This window comes from Lynx rufus, unplaced genomic scaffold (assembly GCF_022079265.1).
Source record: "Lynx rufus isolate CCGP_SWC_20201006 ecotype Redwood Valley unplaced genomic scaffold, mLynRuf1.p SCAF_12, whole genome shotgun sequence".
Lineage (NCBI taxonomy): Eukaryota > Metazoa > Chordata > Mammalia > Carnivora > Felidae > Lynx > Lynx rufus.
In genome coordinates, this window is record NW_025814826.1 from 53,358,766 (window position 1) to 53,378,949 (window position 20,184).

The 20,184-nt window shown below is 41.8% G+C and overlaps 1 protein-coding gene across 2 annotated transcripts in view; it reads right to left on the bottom strand.

The window, feature by feature from the left end:
- The window catches only part of WASHC5 (WASH complex subunit 5), a 66,047-nt gene that overhangs the window by 24,578 nt on the left and 21,285 nt on the right, over window positions 1–20,184 (bottom strand). The window contains exons 10-18 of one of the 2 annotated variants that reach the window (XM_047074177.1): window positions 18,742–18,869; window positions 15,336–15,465; window positions 12,383–12,495; window positions 10,200–10,366; window positions 10,047–10,122; window positions 8,448–8,558; window positions 7,531–7,671; window positions 6,433–6,513; window positions 490–591 (exon numbers count right to left, since the gene is read on the bottom strand). In XM_047074177.1, the coding sequence (XP_046930133.1) occupies window positions 490–591; window positions 6,433–6,513; window positions 7,531–7,671; window positions 8,448–8,558; window positions 10,047–10,122; window positions 10,200–10,366; window positions 12,383–12,495; window positions 15,336–15,465; window positions 18,742–18,869 (1,049 nt within the window). The remainder of the gene's footprint in view (window positions 1–489; window positions 592–6,432; window positions 6,514–7,530; window positions 7,672–8,447; window positions 8,559–10,046; window positions 10,123–10,199; window positions 10,367–12,382; window positions 12,496–15,335; window positions 15,466–18,741; window positions 18,870–20,184) is intronic. The other variant, XM_047074178.1, reaches the window with a different exon arrangement.

Genomic DNA, 20,184 nt, shown 5'->3' on the forward strand with positions numbered 1-20,184 from the left:
AAGAAGTGACCCTGAATCACAGATATCCGTTCAATTCTTTTTTTTTTTTTAATTTTTTTTTTCAACGTTTATTTATTTTTGGGACAGAGAGAGACAGAGCATGAACGGGGGAGGGGCAGAGAGAGAAGGAGACACAGAATCGGAAACAGGCTCCAGGCTCCGAGCCATCAGCCCAGAGCCCGACGCGGGGCTCGAACTCACAGACCGCGAGATCGTGACCTGAGCCGAAGTCGGACGCTTAACCGACTGCGCCACCCAGGCGCCCCTCCGTTCAATTCTTAAATTGGGGGATCAACAAGTGAGGGAAAGGGCTGGTTTTGGTAAGGATTTTCTTATCATAAGAAAGGATTACAACATAGGATCAAAAACACATCGGTGTATTGCACTGACCATCATATATCAGGTACGTGTTAGGAGGAAAGGTGTCGTTCACGACAGTTCTGCAAGCTGGGCAGAGAGAAAGGACAGACCCACGTGGTCATCTGGTACCTTGGCTCGGGGGTTGAAGATCAGTCCCTTATGAAGAGCAAAAGCAACACGTTTAACTAGCTCCTTTCTTATTCCATCTTCCAGCAACTGTTTTGGATCCACCTACGTGCAGATCAAAAAGCGATAAATGGCCGTGAGGAAAAGTTCAGCCATGACGAAATCCAAAGGAAAGACAGTTTCTGGAATCTGCAGGGAGGCACTTTCCCACCCCATTTCCCAATGATTGGGACTTTTCTCCTTTCCCATCTCCTTGATCTTGTGCAGCTTGGACAGAATTGTGGAACCTGTCACCTCTTTAGGACTCGGCTGGCCTCTGTAAAATTCATGATGGTAATTTTACAACATGACATCCCAAAGACGGTGGGTATGAAGAATTTTAAAGTGCCTCTCTCATTTTAATCATTTCATTAAAAGTAAAAAGTGCCTTTTCTTCTCACCAGGAGCAGAGGGGAACGAACGGCCTGGCCTTGCCTTTCTTCCAGACGCCACCTACATGCGCACGAGCAAGCTCAAACTTGGGGTTGGACAGACTTAACAATTCTCTTTTCTTCCAGCATTCTTGGAATGCTGTTTGTAATTAGGGAGATAAAACAGGAAGGCAAATCTGCTATCTACCTCTATAAGCTGATTTTGCTGGTTCTTTTTTCTATAATGAGAAAGCATCCATTATTTCCTAAAAGACAGTCTCCTGTCAAATCCAGAAAACATCAAATAGTTTTAACATAATCCCTTGAAATTCCCTGCAACTTGTTTCTTATATTTTTAGTTTGCAAGGTACCATTACTTTTAAAAGTCATAAAGACAAACGGATGGGTTCCATCTGGGTTTGATTATATTTAAACTTTAAGAATGGCAACTGCAATGAAAGTTACACAAAATACAAGAGCCAGGGAAACATGCTGAGCTACACCATGACTATACAATCAGCAAAAGCCAGACTTTGGACAAACAACAAGTCAGAGGCTGTGGGTTCCTGACCAGATAAACTGTGAGAAAGGAAAAGAATGGAGAAGAAACCTGAAGACTTAAAAGACAGAATGTATTTTTTTTTTAAATGTAGTGTCCACAGATTGACTTTAGATAATAAAACTCTAAATGGAGAGACTAGGATTAGGTCAGGGCACATGAGGAGGATCCTGGGGTAGGAGCTGGGAAATTATATTTCTTGACTTGGGTGGTGGTTGTAATAACCCATCAAACTATGTAAATGGATCTATAGCTTTCAGTATTTGTGCCCTATTTCACAACACAAAGGTAAATTATAACCAGATATAATCAACGAGGAAAAAGAAATCAAAGAAGTAACATGACGTTTTCAAAGAAATACTCCTTATAAAGAACAGATTTAGTGAGGGGCACCTGGGTGGCTCAGTCGGTTGAGCATCCAAGTGTTGATTTCAGCTCAGGTCACAATCTCATGGTTCCTGAGTTCAGGCTCTGAGATCAGCTCTGCATTGATGGCGCCAAGCCTGCTTGAGATATTCTCTCTCTCTGTCTCTCTCTCTCTCTGTGTCTCTGCCCCCCCTGCCACTCGCATACATGCACACACATGTGCATGCTTCCTCTCTCAAAATAAATAAACGTTAAAAAAAAGATTCTTTATTAAAAAAAAAACAGATTTAGTGAAAAAGAGTTAACTGTTTTCAAGAAAACAAAGGTCTTAAATGGTCCTTCCGATTTTTCTAAACCTTTCACCAATCTATAGAGTGCTTGCAGCTTAGAGAATGCCCCTTGCACACAGCCCCTTCCCTCACATTTCTATCCCCTCCTCTGAAGTTAATAACAGTTAACCCTTTTCACATGGATCCTCCAGACCTTTCTCCATTAATTTCTACACATAAATATTGTCCTCAATACATAGTTAATTTAAAAAGTCTAAATGGTGGCACAAAAACAGACACACAGACCAATGGAATAGAATAGAAACCCCAGAACTAGACCCACAAACGTATGGCCAACTCATCTTTGACAAAGCAGGAAAGAACATCCAATGGAAAAAAGACAGCCTCTTTAACAAATGGTGCTGGGAGAACTGGACAGCAACGTGCAGAAGGTTGAAACTAGACCACTTTCTCACACCATTTACAAAAATAAACTCAAAATGGATAAAGGACCTGAATGTGAGACAGGAAACCATCAAAACCTTAGAGGAGAAAGCAGGAAAAGACCTCTCTGACCTCAGCCGTAGCAATCTCTTACTCGACACATCCCCAAAGGCAAGGGAATTAAAAGCAAAAGTGAATTACTGGGACCTTATGAAGATAAAAAGCTTCTGCACAGCAAAGGAAACAACCAACAAAAACTAAAAGGCAACCAACGGAATGGGAAAAGATATTTGCAAATGACATATCGGACAAAGGGCTAGTATCTAAAATCTATAAAGAGCTCACCAAACTCCACACCCGAAAAACAAATAACCCAGTGAAGAAATGGGCAGAAAACATGAATAGACACTTCTCTAAAGAAGACATCCGGATGGCCAACAGGCACATGAAAAGATGTTCAGCGTCGCTCCTTATCAGGGAAATACAAATCAAAACCACACTCAGGTATCACCTCACGCCAGTCAGAGTGGCCAAAATGAACAAATCAGGAGACTATAGATGCTGGAGAGGATGTGGAGAAACGGGAACCCTCTTGCACTGTTGGTGGGAATGCAAATTGGTGCAGCCGCTCTGGAAAGCAGTGTGGAGGTTCCTCAGAAAATTAAAAATAGACCTACCCTATGACCCAGCAATAGCACTGCTAGGAATTTATCCAAGGGATACAGGAGTACTGATGCAGAGGGGCACTTGTACCCCAATGTTCATAGCAGCACTCTCAACAATAGCCAAATTATGGAAAGAGCCTAAATGTCCATCAACTGATGAATGGATAAAGAAATTGTGGTATATATACACAATGGAATACTACGTGGCAATGAGAAAAAATGAAATATGGCCTTTTGTAGCAACATGGATGGAACTGGAGAGTGTAATGCTAAGTGAAATAAGCCATACAGAGAAAGACAGATACCGTATGGTTTCACTCTTATGTGGATCCTGAGAAACTTAACAGGAACCCATGGGAGAGGGGAAGGAAAAAAAAAAAAAAAAGAGGTTAGAGTGGGAGAGAGCCAAAGCATAAGAGACTGTTAAAAACTGAGAACAAACTGAGGGTTGAGGGGGGGTGGGAGGGAGGGGAGGGTGGGTGATGGGTATTGAGGAGGGCACCTTTTGGGATGAGCACTGGGTGTTGTATGGAAACCAATTTGTCAATAAATTTCATATATATATAAAAAAAATAAATAAATAAAAAATAAAAAGTCTAAATGGGACCATAATACGTATGTATACACACACACACACACACACACACACACACACACACACACTGTTCTGCAAATTGCCTTTTCCACTTTAAATTTTAGAAATCTTTTGGTGGTAAAAGCTTTTTTTAACTTTTATTTCTTTTTGAGAGACAGAGACAGAGTGCGAGTGGGGGAGGGGCAGAGACAGAGGGAGACCCAGAATCCGAAGCAGGCTCCAGGCTCTGAGCTGTCAGCACAGAGCCTGATGCGGGGCTCAAACCCACGAACTGTGAGATCGTGGCCTGAGCCGAAGTCAGAGGCTAACCACCCAGGCGCCCCGAGTGGTAAAAGCTGTTTGAACGGCAGCCAAACAATCTCCAGTAGGAACACACCATGATATATTCAGCCATTCTCTCACTGATAAATGCTTAGATTATTTCTATTCTTTTTTTGTATGGCTACCTCTGACAGTGAACATCTATACATACATCTCTGTGTATATCTCACTTGTTTTACGTCATAGGGATTAAAGGACACTTACACATTTTATAAATGTCTGAAATAGATGCTTAACATTAGTTGGCTGAAGACTTGTGAGGGCCGGATCTGTTACCGAAAGCCGAACTGTTAGACTGGCAGAGAAAGTCTACTGGGTTGAATATGGTCAAGATGATATTCTCCCTGGCTCTCATCTGAAAGACTGTAGCAAAAGATCTGCCTTTTTCATAAGCAGGTTCTCTTTTGATAATTATTGTTGATTATGAGGTTTTATTATACCTTTTCTGTACTGGTCATTTTGCATGTAAGATGCTTAATCTGGTCCCAGGATTTATCACCACTTTATGGATTAGTAAGAAGTGACTACCTCCATGTATACTCTTTGCATATCAACTGAATTAAACTGGCATCAGGTCTAAAGGATGTTCAGTGGGTTCTGTGAATATTCTAGGAGTACAATGGTATTTCAGCACACATCCAGAAACCATACACTAAAGTTTCATTTCTATTTAGGTTTTCTTGGATTTTATTAACATAAGTGTTAATCTGGCAATTCAATAGACACACATTTGTTAAAATAAAAATCAGAAATATATTGGGGCGCCTGGGTGGCACAGTCGGTTAAGCGTCCGACTTCAGCCAGGTCACGATCTCGCGGTCCGTGAGTTTGAGCCCCGCGTCAGGCTCTGGGCTGATGGCTCAGAGCCTGGAGCCTGTTTCCAATTCTGTGTCTCCCTCTCTCTCTGCCCCTCCCCCGTTCATGCTCTGTCTCTCTCTGTCCCAAAAAAAAAAAAAATAAATAAACGTTGAAAAAAAAATTTTAAAAATCAGAAATATATAGATTCTACTGATGTCTGATAAATGAAAAAGAAATACAAGCACCATGAACTCTGTGAATGGGCACATCTCTAGTCATCATAGGATTACAAATTAAAATAGTATGGAGATAACACTTTATACTCTTTGGGGAGCAAAAACTATAACATAGATAGTAACACGTATTGTCAAAAATGTGGACAGACACCAGAGAAACAGTCATTTCAGAAGGCAATCTGGCAGTACTGAGAGAAATTAAGTATAAATACACCCTAAGACCTAGTGATCCACACCTGGGGAGGCAGATTTCAGACACAGGCCCTACAGCAGGGACATGTTCAGAGATGCTCATGACAATGGGGAGCGTTGGAGTGAAAATGACAACATAGGTGCCTGGGTCTTGGTGAATGGTTAAGTAAAATGTACAATTCTACACAGCAGTAAGAAGTAACCAACTGATCAACCTACAGCAATATAAACAAATTTCAAAAGCAATAACTAGCGAGAAGAGTTGGAAAAAAGAATGAGCCTTAGAGTACAATATGATGTAGACAAAATCAAACACATGCACACATAAAGTAACACCTCATGTTTAAAATACGGGATTACTTGCCTCTTTAGGGGCAGAAATCAAACACATAGAGCGGGTGCTATTGGGGACAGAAATGGGAATGGGTGTCCAGATGAGAAAGAAAGGATGAAGAGAGGAACGAGCACGCATCAGTGAGGACAATGGCCAGACAATGACGATGGGCTAGGATCAGCTCAGCTCTCTGCACCTGAGATGCAATATAAAAATACTAAAAGGAAAGAAGGGTGGGAGACAGTGAGCCAGCTGTTTGGCCAAAGGGAAACGAACTATTTTGTTTCATTATTACAAAAATTCAATAAGTGGCACCTGGGTGGTTCAGCGGGTTAAGCATCCAACTTTGGCTCAGGTTATGATCTCATGGTTTGTGAGTTCAAGCCCCGAATGGGGCTCTGCACTGACAGTGCGGAGCCTATTTGGGATTCTCTCTCTCACCCTCTCTCTCTGCCCCTTCCCCACTCTCTCGGTCTCAAAATAAATGATAAAAAAATGTTTTTAATAAAAAAATTCAATAAAATGGATTTTTCTTAGATTTAAGTAACTCTTGGGCATGATGAAAAATCAGGATTATAATGCTCTCCCTTCCTCCATCAACAAACGAGTAAAATGAAGATGGAGAGCTGCATGTGAAGTAGTAAGGGACCCAAGATGACAATCGCCTTCCCTGTTCCCCATGGGAGAAACACCCTGGTGATCCAAACTAAGAGTCTTATTACTACAAGGCCACGTGGATGAGTATCAAAGCCGTTACCTTGATGATGCCAACCAAAGTTGTCTTCATCATTAAGATGCCTTCAGTAAAAATGGAAATAGCGTGAGTAAGCTTGGCAACCTTTAACAAAGAAAAAAAAGTTAATGAAGTACTTCAGATAAAAGACCCATCCTTTCTAAGGGAAGTGAAAATAACTGGCTGACAGCCTGAAATGAACAAAGACAGCGGGAGTGATGGGCCCCGGTCAGAAATGAGGTGCTGTGGTGTAAGCAAGGCACTGCCATTAGACATGCTGGGCAGGGTCAGCAGACATGAAATAGTTCTTAAACGCTGACCAATCATCTCCCCTTCTTTGGTTCTCAGTTTCTCATACATAAAAAGCAGGCAGGATTCAATGAGATGGATGGTCCTTTCCAAGTAGAAAAGGCTCACCAAGAGTCTAAAAAGTTAGTCTTTACCGCTTTCTACGAGTTTTTTCAAGCCACACCGGGAGGCACTGATATGGTAGACAGGTGCTGTGTTTTTGAGTTAGAATAAATATGTAAATTTCAAGCTTGAAGATTGAAATTCCTGATGCAATTTTTGGAGCTGTGTCAGAGGTGGTAGAAATTGATGCTGGGATGAAAGGTGATGACAGTGGACTTCATAATGTCAATTTCCACTTGATTTCACTTTTTTCACATCTTTAATTTTAAGTTCAGGAGAAAGAAAAGCAGAGGTATTTGGGAGGAACCACCTCTGGGGCTGCTTACTTATTGAGTGGCTTCACAGTCTGGCTGTAGGAAATGGTTTAATGGAATCCAGATTACTTTGAGCCATTGATCTGATGTACAAAGCAGGGACCCGAATGCAAACGGTCTAGGCAATCTAACCCAAAGAGAAGAAGGGCTGGTTCATCAAGACTGTTCACGGAGAAAAGAGGCCAGCTGAGCTCCCCGTCCTCTGAGAACACTCAGGCAGGCAAGGCCTGAAATAACCCAGGACGCAGTAACAAATGAAGCTATCACAGGAGAGTAGGAAAAGACAAATCATAATTGGTCTGGCGCTCCTAGGGATATGGCAGGCGACACAGACCCGTGACACATCGTGGTTTGGGTTTTAAATCATCAAAAGGCAGAAGTTAAAGGGACACGCCACCTCGTATCGTGGGCCAAGCTGAGCATAGTCCCTCAGTTTGTCTTTGTCCAGGCGGGTTGGCACTTCAATGATATCGTGGGTCTGAAGCTTTATGATCTTTAGAAGCGAAGTAAACATGCTTTCTGGAATGATCTGCAAAACCTTTAGTGAAAGCGAAAAGAAGGAAAACAGTTGGATACGTCTTTTATTTTTCTTAGCTGATAAATGCCAGGATGGCAGTTAAGACAGCACCACCTTGTACACACAGGCATTTGTCTACAGAAAGGGACGGGAAGGGGCGTAAGGAGGTACTTTAATATCTGCTCTCAGGCCCACGGCTACATTCTTTCAAACGTTAATTGCTCACAAGACACACAGCTAATCCCCATACACGTGCAGCAAAAAGATGTATCTTTTCCACGTTATAAACTTGTAAAAGACTGAGGTTCGGAGATGTTAAATAACGTGGCCGTAGCGCAGTCAGCAGGTGACACAGCGAAATTTTGCAGCCAGGTCTGTCTGGCTCCACGCTGCACCGTAAGTTACTGAAACGAGGACCAAAGTTCCCGGGGAAAACTTACAGCTCCAACTAGGATGTGCTGGATCTAGATCCGGTTCTTTTACCAACTAGCTCTGTGACTTTAAAGAAGCCAATAAAATCTCTATTCCTCAGTTTCTGTTAAGCGCAGAATGGGAGTTAATACCACCAGCACTTAAAAACAGGTGCAAAAGTTCTCTGAAAGTAAAAACACATCTGCATATCCACAATACCAGTAAGAGTAAGTTTATTTTCAGGTATTGCAAGTTTCTGGAATCAAGTTAAGAATAAGGGAAAGGAACACGGGTATACTTTTCATAGGGCCCCAAGCATCCTCTTTGTATTTAGAAGAGCAGTCAGTTTGCCAATAAAATAAATGTCACCTTGATGCATTTCTTACCTTTCTCACATAGGACACCAATTCACCAGAGTAATATTGAGACACACTGAGAAGGTCAGGACTATTTGCTTGATTAATACGAAGAAGGGGAAGATCGAGGGCAGAGGCAAGCTGCAAGAAAAGTAGGTACATGTGTTTCTCCATTTCCAGAAGTCCTAGAAATCTCTTTCCAGAAATAGTAACATACAACAAAGCTCTGGGGCTTTACCCAAGATAATGCAACAACCACTGACTCATCAAAGTCATTGATAGTTTCTGACAATGATACACTTTCTAAAAAAACGACAGTCATCTGCTTTGGTGGTGGTTCTCAAATTGTGGTCCCCAGACCAGCAGCATCAGCATCAGCATCAGCTGGGACTTGTTACAGATGCCAATTTTTTTTTTTTTTTATGCTTATTTACTTTTGAGAGAGAGAGAGAGAGAGAGAGAGAGAGAGCGCACAAGCAGGGAAGGGGCAGAGAGAGAGGGAGACATAGAATCTGAAGCAGGATCCAGGCTCTGAGATGTCAGCACACAGCCCGACGCGGGGCTCGAAATCATGAACAGCGAGATCATGACCTGAGCAGAAGTCAGACGCTTAACTGACTGAGCCCCTCAGGTGCCCCCCCCCCCAGGTGATTCTGATGCCCCTCAAGTTTGAGAGCCACTGTGTTCCAGAAGGCAGCTACTCTTCTATGGAAATCAGACACTGTGACTGATGGCTGACTGTACTCATTTCCAAACTGAGAGGTCACACAGCATGGAAGAAGTACCATTATTTTCTGTACCACTCGGAAAGAAGCGAACATGCTTATGGTGAACTATGATGTGCCGTCAGTTATAAAACCCATCCCCAATTAGAGAGATTTTTAAATACGAAAGAAAGTGCATCTCAGAACTGATACATGAGGTAACTGTCAGAAGACGCTGAGTAAATTTCTGCTCATTTATCTCGATCTGGAATTATCTTGGGAGCACAGCTATACTTGAATTGTCCACCACTGTTCCCTAAACTTTGGAGGGGATCCTAGCTTGTAGCAGAGGCTCAACAAGAGTTTTTTTAAATGAGTAAGTAAAAGGATTTACTTCACATCTAGGGAAAAAAGGACCCACATTTTTAGCATACTGGTAAAACTTGAAAAAACGTATTTTTTAATGTAAACACTACCTTCTGTAAGACACCCAACTTGTATTAATTGAAACTTCCAATATGCGTGGCATCTTTTCAAACTTTGCTCTCATGGAAAAACTCCGAACAATTCTCAGTTTATAAAAATACTTAAATTACCTTTTTTTAATGTTTATTTATTTTTGAGAGATAGAGGCAAAGCACGAGTGGGGGAGGGACAGAGAGACAGAGAGGGAGACATAGAATCCGAAGCAGGCTCCAGGCTCTGAGTTGTCAGCACAGAGCCCGATGTGGGGCTCGAACCCACGAACCGCGAGATCATGACCTGAGCCGAAGTCGGACGCCCAACCGACTGAGCCACCCAGGTGTCCCAAATTACCTAACTTTCTAAAAGAATGAAATCTCGGGCTGAATTTAGGCATGAGGTAGTAACGGAGACCAATTCTTCCCTAGTGACTAAGAACATGACCTAACTGTTCTCTGCTTACCTTCAAGAATGTAGCTCTGAGTTTAGTGACCATGGACGGGCTTACCCTTATGCTTTCTTGCATGATAGATGTGAAACTGTGAAGAGAGAGAAATGGTAAGGAGACATCCGCAGTGGCCTTCATCCAGGGGAAATGGTAGGCTGGCCACATTACCTGTCAATTAATTGCCAAGCAAAAGAAAGGTCCCCAACGATCTGCATTGTGATCAGGACCTCCTCTTTAATGTTAATGGTTCGGATCATTTGGTGAAGAAACTTGCGAGTGTCAGCAAGAAACTGACATACTTGCAGATTTGATTCCAACTGGTGAAATTCTTGAACCTGTGTTACATAAACACATTTAATTAAAAAATTCCGAATGGCTTCTGTGGTGTTCATTTTTCCCTGAAAACATTTCAAAAAGGCATGTCATGCACTAAGAATTTCCTGGCAAAATTTCTATTTCAAACGACAACCCTAGAAATGTATAAGCCAAGTCATAACGTAATGCACAGGTTTCTAGGATTAGAAAATGTTCTGCTCTTTTTTTTTCTGTACATAGATGACATAATGAGTGGGTGCTTCTATCTTCCATGTGAGTACTGATAAAGGCATGTTAGAAAATCCTCTTAATTTTGAAGATTTGCAGGATTGCTAAAACACAGAGTAAGTCACATTATACCAGGGTGTTGGCACTTGTACATTAAGTTCTTTTGTTGCACTCCTTAAAACAAAAGAATGACTCCCCTGTGTCCTGAAGTGTTTTTTCTGTTTTTTTTTTCTTTAAAATTTTTTAAATTAATTTTTGAGAGAGAGAGACAGAGCATGGGCAGGGAAAGCACAGAGAGAGAGGGAGACACAGAATCCGAAGAAGGCTCCAGGCTCCGACCTGTCAGCACAGAGCCCAATGCGGGGCTCGAACTCACAGACTATGAGATCGTGACCTGAGCCAAAGTTGGACGCTTAACTGACTGAACCACCCAGGCACCTCATCCTGAAATTTTAATGTATGTAATTCAAGGTGCCTGGGCCACGGTCAAAATAAATAGCCCAAATGATAAAAAGCATCTGAGATTCCCAAAGTTGTTTGTAGTTGCAATGTAGACTAGAAGATCCAGAAAACAACCAAAATAGGAATGGTACCAGTGGGCAACTGTTTGGAATGGCTAAGGAAACCGACAAGTTCATAGTGGAGTACTGTTTTGTATTGCCATTCACAGGGATCATAAAACCTCTCAAAAGTAATAAGAGCCTATAAGAAAGTATGCCGGGGCTACCTGGCTGGCTCGGGCCAGAGAGCATTAGACTCTTGATCTTGGGGTTGTGGGTTCTAGTCCCATGTTTGGGTGTAGATATTACTTAAAAATAAAAGAAAGGATGCCAAAGAAAGCATTAATTATATTTCTGAAGATATAAAATTATCCCATCTGGACAGGGTTCCAGATAAGTATGGACAATGTTTTAAATAATTTATGGTTATTGTTCTCATGCGTGTATCTTCCACTTTAAACCTAGTTTAAAAACCTAGTTTAAAGCTAGTTTAAACCTACTTAAGCATACAATTAAAATTTTAAGAGTTGGGAAGTATAATCCTTCTTTTTTGAATCTGAGTAGATAATATCTGAGTAGATAAAAAACAAACTATTTTTTTTCCAGAAGAGAAAACATCACATATAAGCATATGATCATTATACAACTGTGGTCATTGTTGCACATTCCTTTGTAGTTTTTCTCTCCCCAAACTCTCTCCCAATCTAAAAATGGTGCCTACTTGTTGGGATGAGCACCGGGTGTTGTACGTAAGCGATGAGCCACGGGAATCTACCCCAAAAACCAAGAGCACACTTTACGCATCACATGTTAGACAGTTTGAAAGTAAATTATATTAACAACAAAACAAAACACACAAAAAAATACAGATTTTGCTTTTACTGCCTTTCCACAATCTCCCAATGTTTCCATGTTGTCTTCATAATTATTAAATATAATTATGTTTCTGCAAGTTGAGATATCATTTTTGTTAGCATTCTTTTCACACTGGTCACTGCATTATTTTCCCAATTTTAGGACACTGGATATAATACCACAATGAGCATATTTTGCTTTTTTTTTTTTTTGCTCTGATGAAATATTCTCTTAGCTGTATTTCCAGGACCAGATCTTCTGGGTGGATCCACAAGTATGATTCATGATCCAAGAATTGTTATTTATTTATGTATTTATTTATTTATTAGTTTTAGTTATGTAAGTAATCTCTTCACCCCATGGGGGGTGAGAACTCATGACTCTGAGATCAGGAGTCCCACGCTCCTCCAGCCAGGTGCCCCATGAACTGTTGCTTACAAAGAGTTTTCTTACCTCCTCCAAAGCTTGTATTAGTTGCACAGTTTTTCTGCCCGCAGCCGTTGAATCATCATAATTTAAAGACAGTATTTGTTTCGAGATCTCCCTGAACCAAGCTTGAAGGTTTTCTATTAACACAGAAACAAGGAGAGACTGCTGAAATCCCAGAACTGTGGTAGCTGTGGCTTTGAATTTTATTCCACAATCCTTCACAAATCTAGCCCTTATTCACAGACCTTTCCCTCAGTACCTGACATTGCCCTTGGGATTCTCCAAACAGGAACCACCAAAACGCCTTGGGTATGTGACCTAGGGGAGAGGAAACTTTCTACTTAAGTAGCTCAGTCTAACACCTGGAAGAAAAGGTGTAAAGGCCTGAGTCTGTGGTGTGAACCCCAGTGTGCAAAGGTGGTCACTGGAGTGGGAAGGAGTGGGGAAGGAACTGAAAGATTGTGACAGAAAGTTACCGGGAACAGTTTCCTGGAGAATTGAGGGTGAGTAAAAGATCTGAAAAAGGCAGAGAGGGGCAGAGGGATAGTTTGTCACGAGGTGAAGGGACAGATGTGGGCAGAAGCTTCATGACAAAAATAACAATGGCACGCCTTGGGAGAACAAGGGGCAACATGTCAGGAGTGTGAAGAACGTGTGGTGAGTTGAGGGGACGTCTGAACAGCTGAGGGGTGCCATTTGCACTCACAGACCAGTTTCACACAGCAGAGAAAGGGTCATTAATATGCCCTGAGGACCCTCAAGGTGGCCGGCAAAGGTCTGAGCTTTTCTCACTGAATCTTTACAACAATCTATGGGGGCAGGAATTGGAAGGCATTTCTCAGATAAGGAAGCTGATGCCCAGAGACGTTAAGGAGCCCAGGCAGGGTCACACAGTCACTAAACAGCAGCACCAGGCTTTTCTCAACTGTCTGGCCAGATTCAAAGGCTGTGCTCATTTGATCTCATCAAGCTGATTCCCTAACATTTTTGTTTGTTTGTTTATTTTATCAATGGGATAAAACTTCACTTTAATAAAAGCACTTACGGACTTATAATCTAAGTTATTTCACGAATTGGCATGAAGAACACTGGTTGTAATTTTAAAGATTTTTTTTTTTTTTTTTTTTTTGGTAGGACTGAGGGACAGCTATAGAGTAGCAGAACAAGCACAGCATTCAGAGTCTGAGGTGACGAGTTCAATCCAGGCTCTGAACCGTTGTTACCATCAGCAAGTGATTACATTTTATAGCTTTGATTTCTTTACATGTGGAATAAGAATAAAGACGTCTACCTCATAAGGCTGTAAGGCTCAAATATTTGTGGAAGCATTTCCTAAGCTAAAATATGCTATACAGCCAAAAAAAAGTACCAGATGCTGTTTTGAATGACCTTTAAAGTGATGGTGGGGTTTTCTTTTCTTTTTTCTTTTTTTTTTGATGTTGGGATTTATAAGAACCTAAAAGAGACTAGAACAGAGACGAATGTGCCTGATTCTCAAAAATTAATCTGGTTAGACTGTTACAGGTGGTTCCTTGTTTTTCGGACAAAATGTAGTGACCTGAAAAACATGTTGCTAATTTATATCACATTATTAAAAACACACCAACTTTTCCTACTAGGAATAATAAAGTAATTCGGAAATATATTTTAGGCTAACCATTCGACATCAAATACATCAACAAAAGCCAAATATAGTAATCACAAGATCATACTGATTAAAAGAGTAATTTTTTCAAACAAAAAGCTATACCTTTGAGAAATTCTACTGTATAATTAACTTTTATCAGAAATGAATTTCATAGTTAAAACATTAAGCATTAAAAAAATAGCTTCTCATCTTAAAATTCAGAATGGTCATTCAGGGGCACTTTGAAGGGTTTCTATCTATATAAAAATTTTAAGTGATACCATGATTTTCCCCCAGATAAAATTTCCTAAAAGAAGCAGGATTAATATGATTAACGTTAAGGCTTGAGCTATGTTGTTTCAAAAAGTCTGCATGTCCCCTCTTCTGCCACTAGATGGCAGGCGCATGAGGGGAAAAAAAAAGCAGAAAACATGAGAAGACAAGATTCCTGGATACCATCTATGTTAGCAGTTACTAATATTCTTTTATTAAAGATTTTATTTATTTATTTCAATGTTTATTTATTTTTGAGAGAGAGAGAATATGTGTGCACATGCGGGGGGGGGGGGGGAGAGAGAGAGGGAGAAAGAGAATCTCAGGCAGGCTTCGTGCTGTCAGTGCACAGCCTGATGCAGGGCTCCAATCTCATGAATCATGACCATGACTTGAGCCGAAATCAAGAGTCGGACACTCAACTGACTGAGTTACTCAGGCACCCACATGTTAGTAGTTAGTAATATTCTTTTTTTTTTTTAATGTTTATTTATTTTATTTTGGAGAGAGAGAGAGAGAGAGAGAGAAAGCACGAGCCGGGGAGGGGCAGAGAGGGAAAGAGAGAATCTCAAACAGGCTCCACACCACCAGCATGGAGCCCAATGAGGGGCTCAAACTCACGAACCGTGAGATCACGACCTGAGCTAAAATCAAGAGTTGGGCGCTTAACCAACTGAGGCACCCAGGTGCCCCAGTAGTTAGTACTATTCTTGAGTGAAGTATCCTGAGGTGATCAGGACAGTTATAGGTCCTTCTCTTCCTCCCTGCAAATGCACATAAGCTGACACACTATGGTGAGGCTGGGGATGAATTATGGACCTACGGACTATGAATCAGAGATAACAACCCCTGTAGCCTAACCTCATACTTCAAAAATAAGAAGCCTCATGTCCAGAGAAGATATGAACATTGCCAAAAGGAGCCCAAAGCTAGAGGCAGCTAAAGCTAGGCTTTAGACGTTCATCAGCAATGTCCTAGCATACAATGATGACAACGTGGTTGAGTTTTTACTCTGTGTGTTTCCAAGAATTCGTGTGTACATTTCAAACACAATGATATTTCCTCTTTAGCAATTACCATTTTTCTCCACACGGGTTAGGGGTTTCACTCCCGAAAAGACATCAGCAAGCTCCGTCATCCGCTCTGAGCCCTCCTTCTTGTAATGCTCCCATTTGGCTTGCTTTTCTGAAAGCATTTGCTTGAACATCTGTTGAAAGAGACAGAAGAGATTTACTTACTTAAGAGGAAATCCAAATAAGGCAGTTTACAAAGAAAGCCCTGAGTGAAACCCAATTTATTATAAAAATATGTATCTAAAAGTAACATTACCCCTGACGTCATCTCTTAAGCTGCACTACTTTGTACAAATTGAGGGGCAAAGCTAGACCACTGCATTGGTTTTCAGACCAACTGCACATAAGCATCATCTCATCATCTGGATGGCTTTCAAGTGTTGGGATTCTCAAGCTCCCCCATGAAGATTCTGGTTCAAAAGGTCTTGGGTAGACCCAGGAACGAGCATTTTTAATGTGAAATTAAATTTGGTGGCCACTGCTCAAAGGTCCTTTGCAAGTAATAATTTCTGTGGTTGCATCTATTTAAAATAGGTCAGGGAAGGCTGAGCATGATCCTTGTCTGATGAGTGGATAATGAATTAAATTACCCACAAAAATCTTTTCTTTTGGATCACACAGTAAGTCTGTTTATTATTTCACTCCTTCATAAAATTAAAGGCCTGTAAAGAGTTGAGCAGAGGAGGAAATGGTATAACTCAACGTTTTGCTTTTCTTCCCCCCCCGAAACAAATTTTAAAAACCTATTTAAAGTGTGTCGCAAAACTACAGGGATTTATTTCACTGGGATCCTAAGAGGTAAATATGAGAATATACTGATTTTTCTCTTAAGAAATTCTTCATTCCTCAGCATCGAACTGAATGTTAAAAGATGAAGACTTCATTGTAGATGAAAGGATAAAGACTGGTGGAATTTTGTGGGGCCAGAGAAAGAGGAATCTTAGTGATCAGCAGGGTGAGGAACAGTAGGAATTATTTATAGAGTCCATCCTGTCTTTTTGAATGCCTAGGACCGATCAATGCCACTTCATGAAGCAGCAGTGACAAAAATAACACTGTGAGGCCTTCATTACAGACTTAATAGCTTGAAACCCTTCAGACACTCATTCCCAGGTTGACCTCACAGGTTTCATATCTGGTAAGATGGAATTTGGGATAGGGGATGGTTCTCAAGTTAAGAGATGCGCCTTCATCAAAAGATTAGAAGAAACACAGGTCTAATTAGTGTGTTTCTAAGAGAATCGGAAGGTGATTCTAGAAAAAGGGTTGGGATGGGAGGTGGGAGAGATAGAGATAAAGGTTAAAGAACCGAGCTGAAATGTCAGACATTAAATATATCTTTGTTTTGCTCAATTTGTATTGGGTAGTTATTTTTTTTTTTTAATTTTTTTTTTTCAACGTTTTTATTTTATTTTTGGGACAGAGAGAGACAGAGCATGAACGGGGGAGGGGCAGAGAGAGAGGGAGACACAGAATCGGAAACAGGCTCCAGGCTCTGAGCCATCAGCCCAGAGCCCGACGCGGGGCTCGAACTCCCGGACCGCGAGATCGTGACCTGGCTGAAGTCGGACGCTTAACCGACTGCGCCACCCAGGCGCCCCTTGGGTAGTTATTTTTATCTTTCTACCAGATCTTTCTCTTTTGAAGATCTTTAATGAGTTGGTCTTCTTTTCTCTCCAATAGAACAGACAGAAGGAAGCTGCCCATTCTATTCCAACAGATTCCAGAAAAAGATTAACGATTAGAAATGCAGGCGTGGTCGGGCAGATGACCCAGATCTGTCCTGATTCCCACACAACAATATTGAGCTCCAGAACTCTTGGGTGACTGGCGTCCTGCTTCAGGATCCTAACTGGACGGAGTGCACTGATTCCTTGGGGTGACTCTCACTTGCCTCTGAAGTTTGCTCTGACCAACAAATAAGATGCCTGGTTCCTGCTCTTGGATCTTTCTTGGTCTCTCATTTTGGCTTAATCTGTCTCTCTTCCCCACTGTACTGAGAGCTCCTGGATGGGAGGGACATGCCTTGTTCATTTTTGAATTCCTAGCACCTAGCTGGGAACAGAGCAGGTATTCAATAATGACTTGCTATTGAGAGGGAAAACATGAACATTCTTTTTTTTTTTTTTTTTCAACGTTTTTATTTATTTTTGGGACAGAGAGAGACAGAGCATGAACGGGGGAGGGGCAGAGAGAGAGGGAGACACAGAATCGGAAACAGGCTCCAGGCTCCGAGCCATCAGCCCAGAGCCTGACGCGGGGCTCGAACTCATGGACCGCGAGATCGTGACCTGGCTGAAGTCGGACGCTTAACCGACTGCGCCACCCAGGCGCCCCTAAAACATGAACATTCTTAAAGAGATCAAAAAGGGGTAGCGTTTCTCTGATCTTACAAAATTATACCCAGACAGGTTACTGAATAACACTCAACACATGCATGTGCATGATGTTAATAATCAGCATGTACTTTTCCTTAGCTACCGAACGGGGTAACACAGTGTCCTCACACACCTAGAAGATAAAGAAAAAACCGGCAGACCACTAACCAGACTGAGGCAAGGCGAATATCAGTTTGGAATGGGCTTTAACGTCCATGGCTAGCTCCTGGCCCACCTGATCCGAACCGCCAAGGCTACTGGTTATAGACCCTAGGCACTCCTGGGTATCAACCATTTTTATTATGCCCACAGAGGCTCTTTTAGGCATAAGACCAATCAACCTTAGAATTTCCTTCAGGGAGCTCAAAATCCTTAAAATCCTTGAGTGGACCTTGTTTAAACACAAATCGTCCACCCTACGTAAAAGCCCTAACAGGTTGTCATGGCTTTGCAGATGAAGACTGAAATCCTACAAGGCCTACATGCCCACCTTTCGACCTCATCTCATATCACTTTTATCTCATTCTCTCCCCTCTAGCCAACTGTTCTTTCTGGTCCTTGAACTGAGGACCTACCCAAGAGGACTCGGGCATATTCTGTCCTCTCTCTGCAATGGTCTCCAGAATGCTCCCGACCTTTGTCTTAGCTAACTCCGACAGGTTCCTTCTTCAGGTCCCTTCAGAAGCTCCTGCTTCTCTTCTCAGGGATTTTAGGTACTCAGAGAACAATGTTCCTTTCCCTTAGAGCACGTATCTCAGTTTGTATTTACGTTTTCATTAGTGCGATTCCTCACTAGACTGTCACCTCCATGGTCCTGTGCAATTTCCCCATCACTGTATCCCCAATGGCAGTAGGCACTAAATGCCTGTTAAATGTTTAATCCTGTCCTTTTAGTATAAGAACGATCTCAGACTGCTAGAATCTGTAGCCTGAATCAAAGACTATGACTCGTTATTGAATCTCAACCCTTTAAAAATATTTTTAAGCACAGAAAAACTAAGATGTTGGTGATTATTCATTAAAGATCTTTACCTCTTTGAGTATAAACTCAAATTGTGCAGTGTCCAACAGCAACTGAAAGAGGATCTTGGGATTGTATCTAGAGTCTGTTAGAATCTGGTCCTTGATTTGACGAAGGCGTTTGTTGTTTGGGTCATAAGCTAGAAACAGGAAGAAAAGAGTTCCCAATTTATTCGCTGTGCAGAAAATATGAAATCTAAGATGAATTGTTAAAAACGTGCCTCCATTTTCACTCATTTGGAGCATTTAAAAAAGTAATAAGCAAGATGAGAATCAATAATGCGTGATAAAATCAATTACAGTAGATCTACGCAATGAAGTACAACCGAACTTTTGAACACGACAGTTGGCTCTGACGTGGAATGTCATCCATGATATGCCGTTGAATGAGAAAAAGCAAGCTGCAGAACAGGGTTCCAAAGCCTGGCGGAAGTGCCTCCAGGAGGCCAACAGGAGGGAATGTAAAGAATATATGCGCTCCTTCCTGCACATCATGACCCGAACACCACAGAAACTAAATAAGCACTTATCTTTCCCACGCATGACTCACAATCAGGTAAATCACTTGTTTCTGGTAAATCGTGACCTTGTGCAATCAGGTCAGACAATTGCCAGGCACAAAAATGGGAAACAGACGTGGCTGAAGGTAAGTGCACAGACCACTGGCAAGACGAGGTTGTCCCCGGAAGGGTCCAAATCCAGGAGACTCCTGGCTCACAGGGAAGGTGAGGAGAAGGCTGAGTCACTGGAAAACCACAGTTGGTTTTATGATACGATAAAGCGAGGGCCTGAGTTGTTCATGTGCTTGAGAATGGAAGACTTTGGTAAAGATTATAAACTGAGTCAGTGTGGTAAAATCCTCAAATTAGAACTGGAGTTTATGGATTGACTAAACGCGACTAACCAACACCAGATCCATTGGACGATTAAACCTCGGCCACGGTGCTCATGCTGTGAGCGAACATAAACTGGAGAGGGATCGAGGCAAAGAAGCCAAATGAAAAAAAACAAAAACAAAAAACAAAACCAAAAACTGGAAAGCAGAATTTTTCGAGAAAGAGATTTCCAGGATGAAGACAGAAAGCTGAGGAGAAACTCCACATATTTCCAAGGATACAAAGGATGAAGACGTCCCCCTGCTGTTTTCGCTGCCTAGCACCCACAGGAAGTGGGACCAGATGGAAGCTAGAGGAAAGAACATCTTGCCTGGGAGAGCTGTGAGACGGGCTCTGTGTTACCAGGGGAGGCTGCAGAATAATCTGGAGTGGACAGTTTACTTTGAGATACTGCCTTATCTGAAAGAACACGTGTTGAAGGCAGTACCTGTCTCAGGGTGGCTCTCAAGCAAAGTTTGTTGATGAAAAACAAAAAGCAGGAGGCTTCACGGGGCCACTGGATGACAGCCATGCTTAGCGGGAAGGGCATGCAGCTCTGGGTGGGGGAAGCCATTGGTTA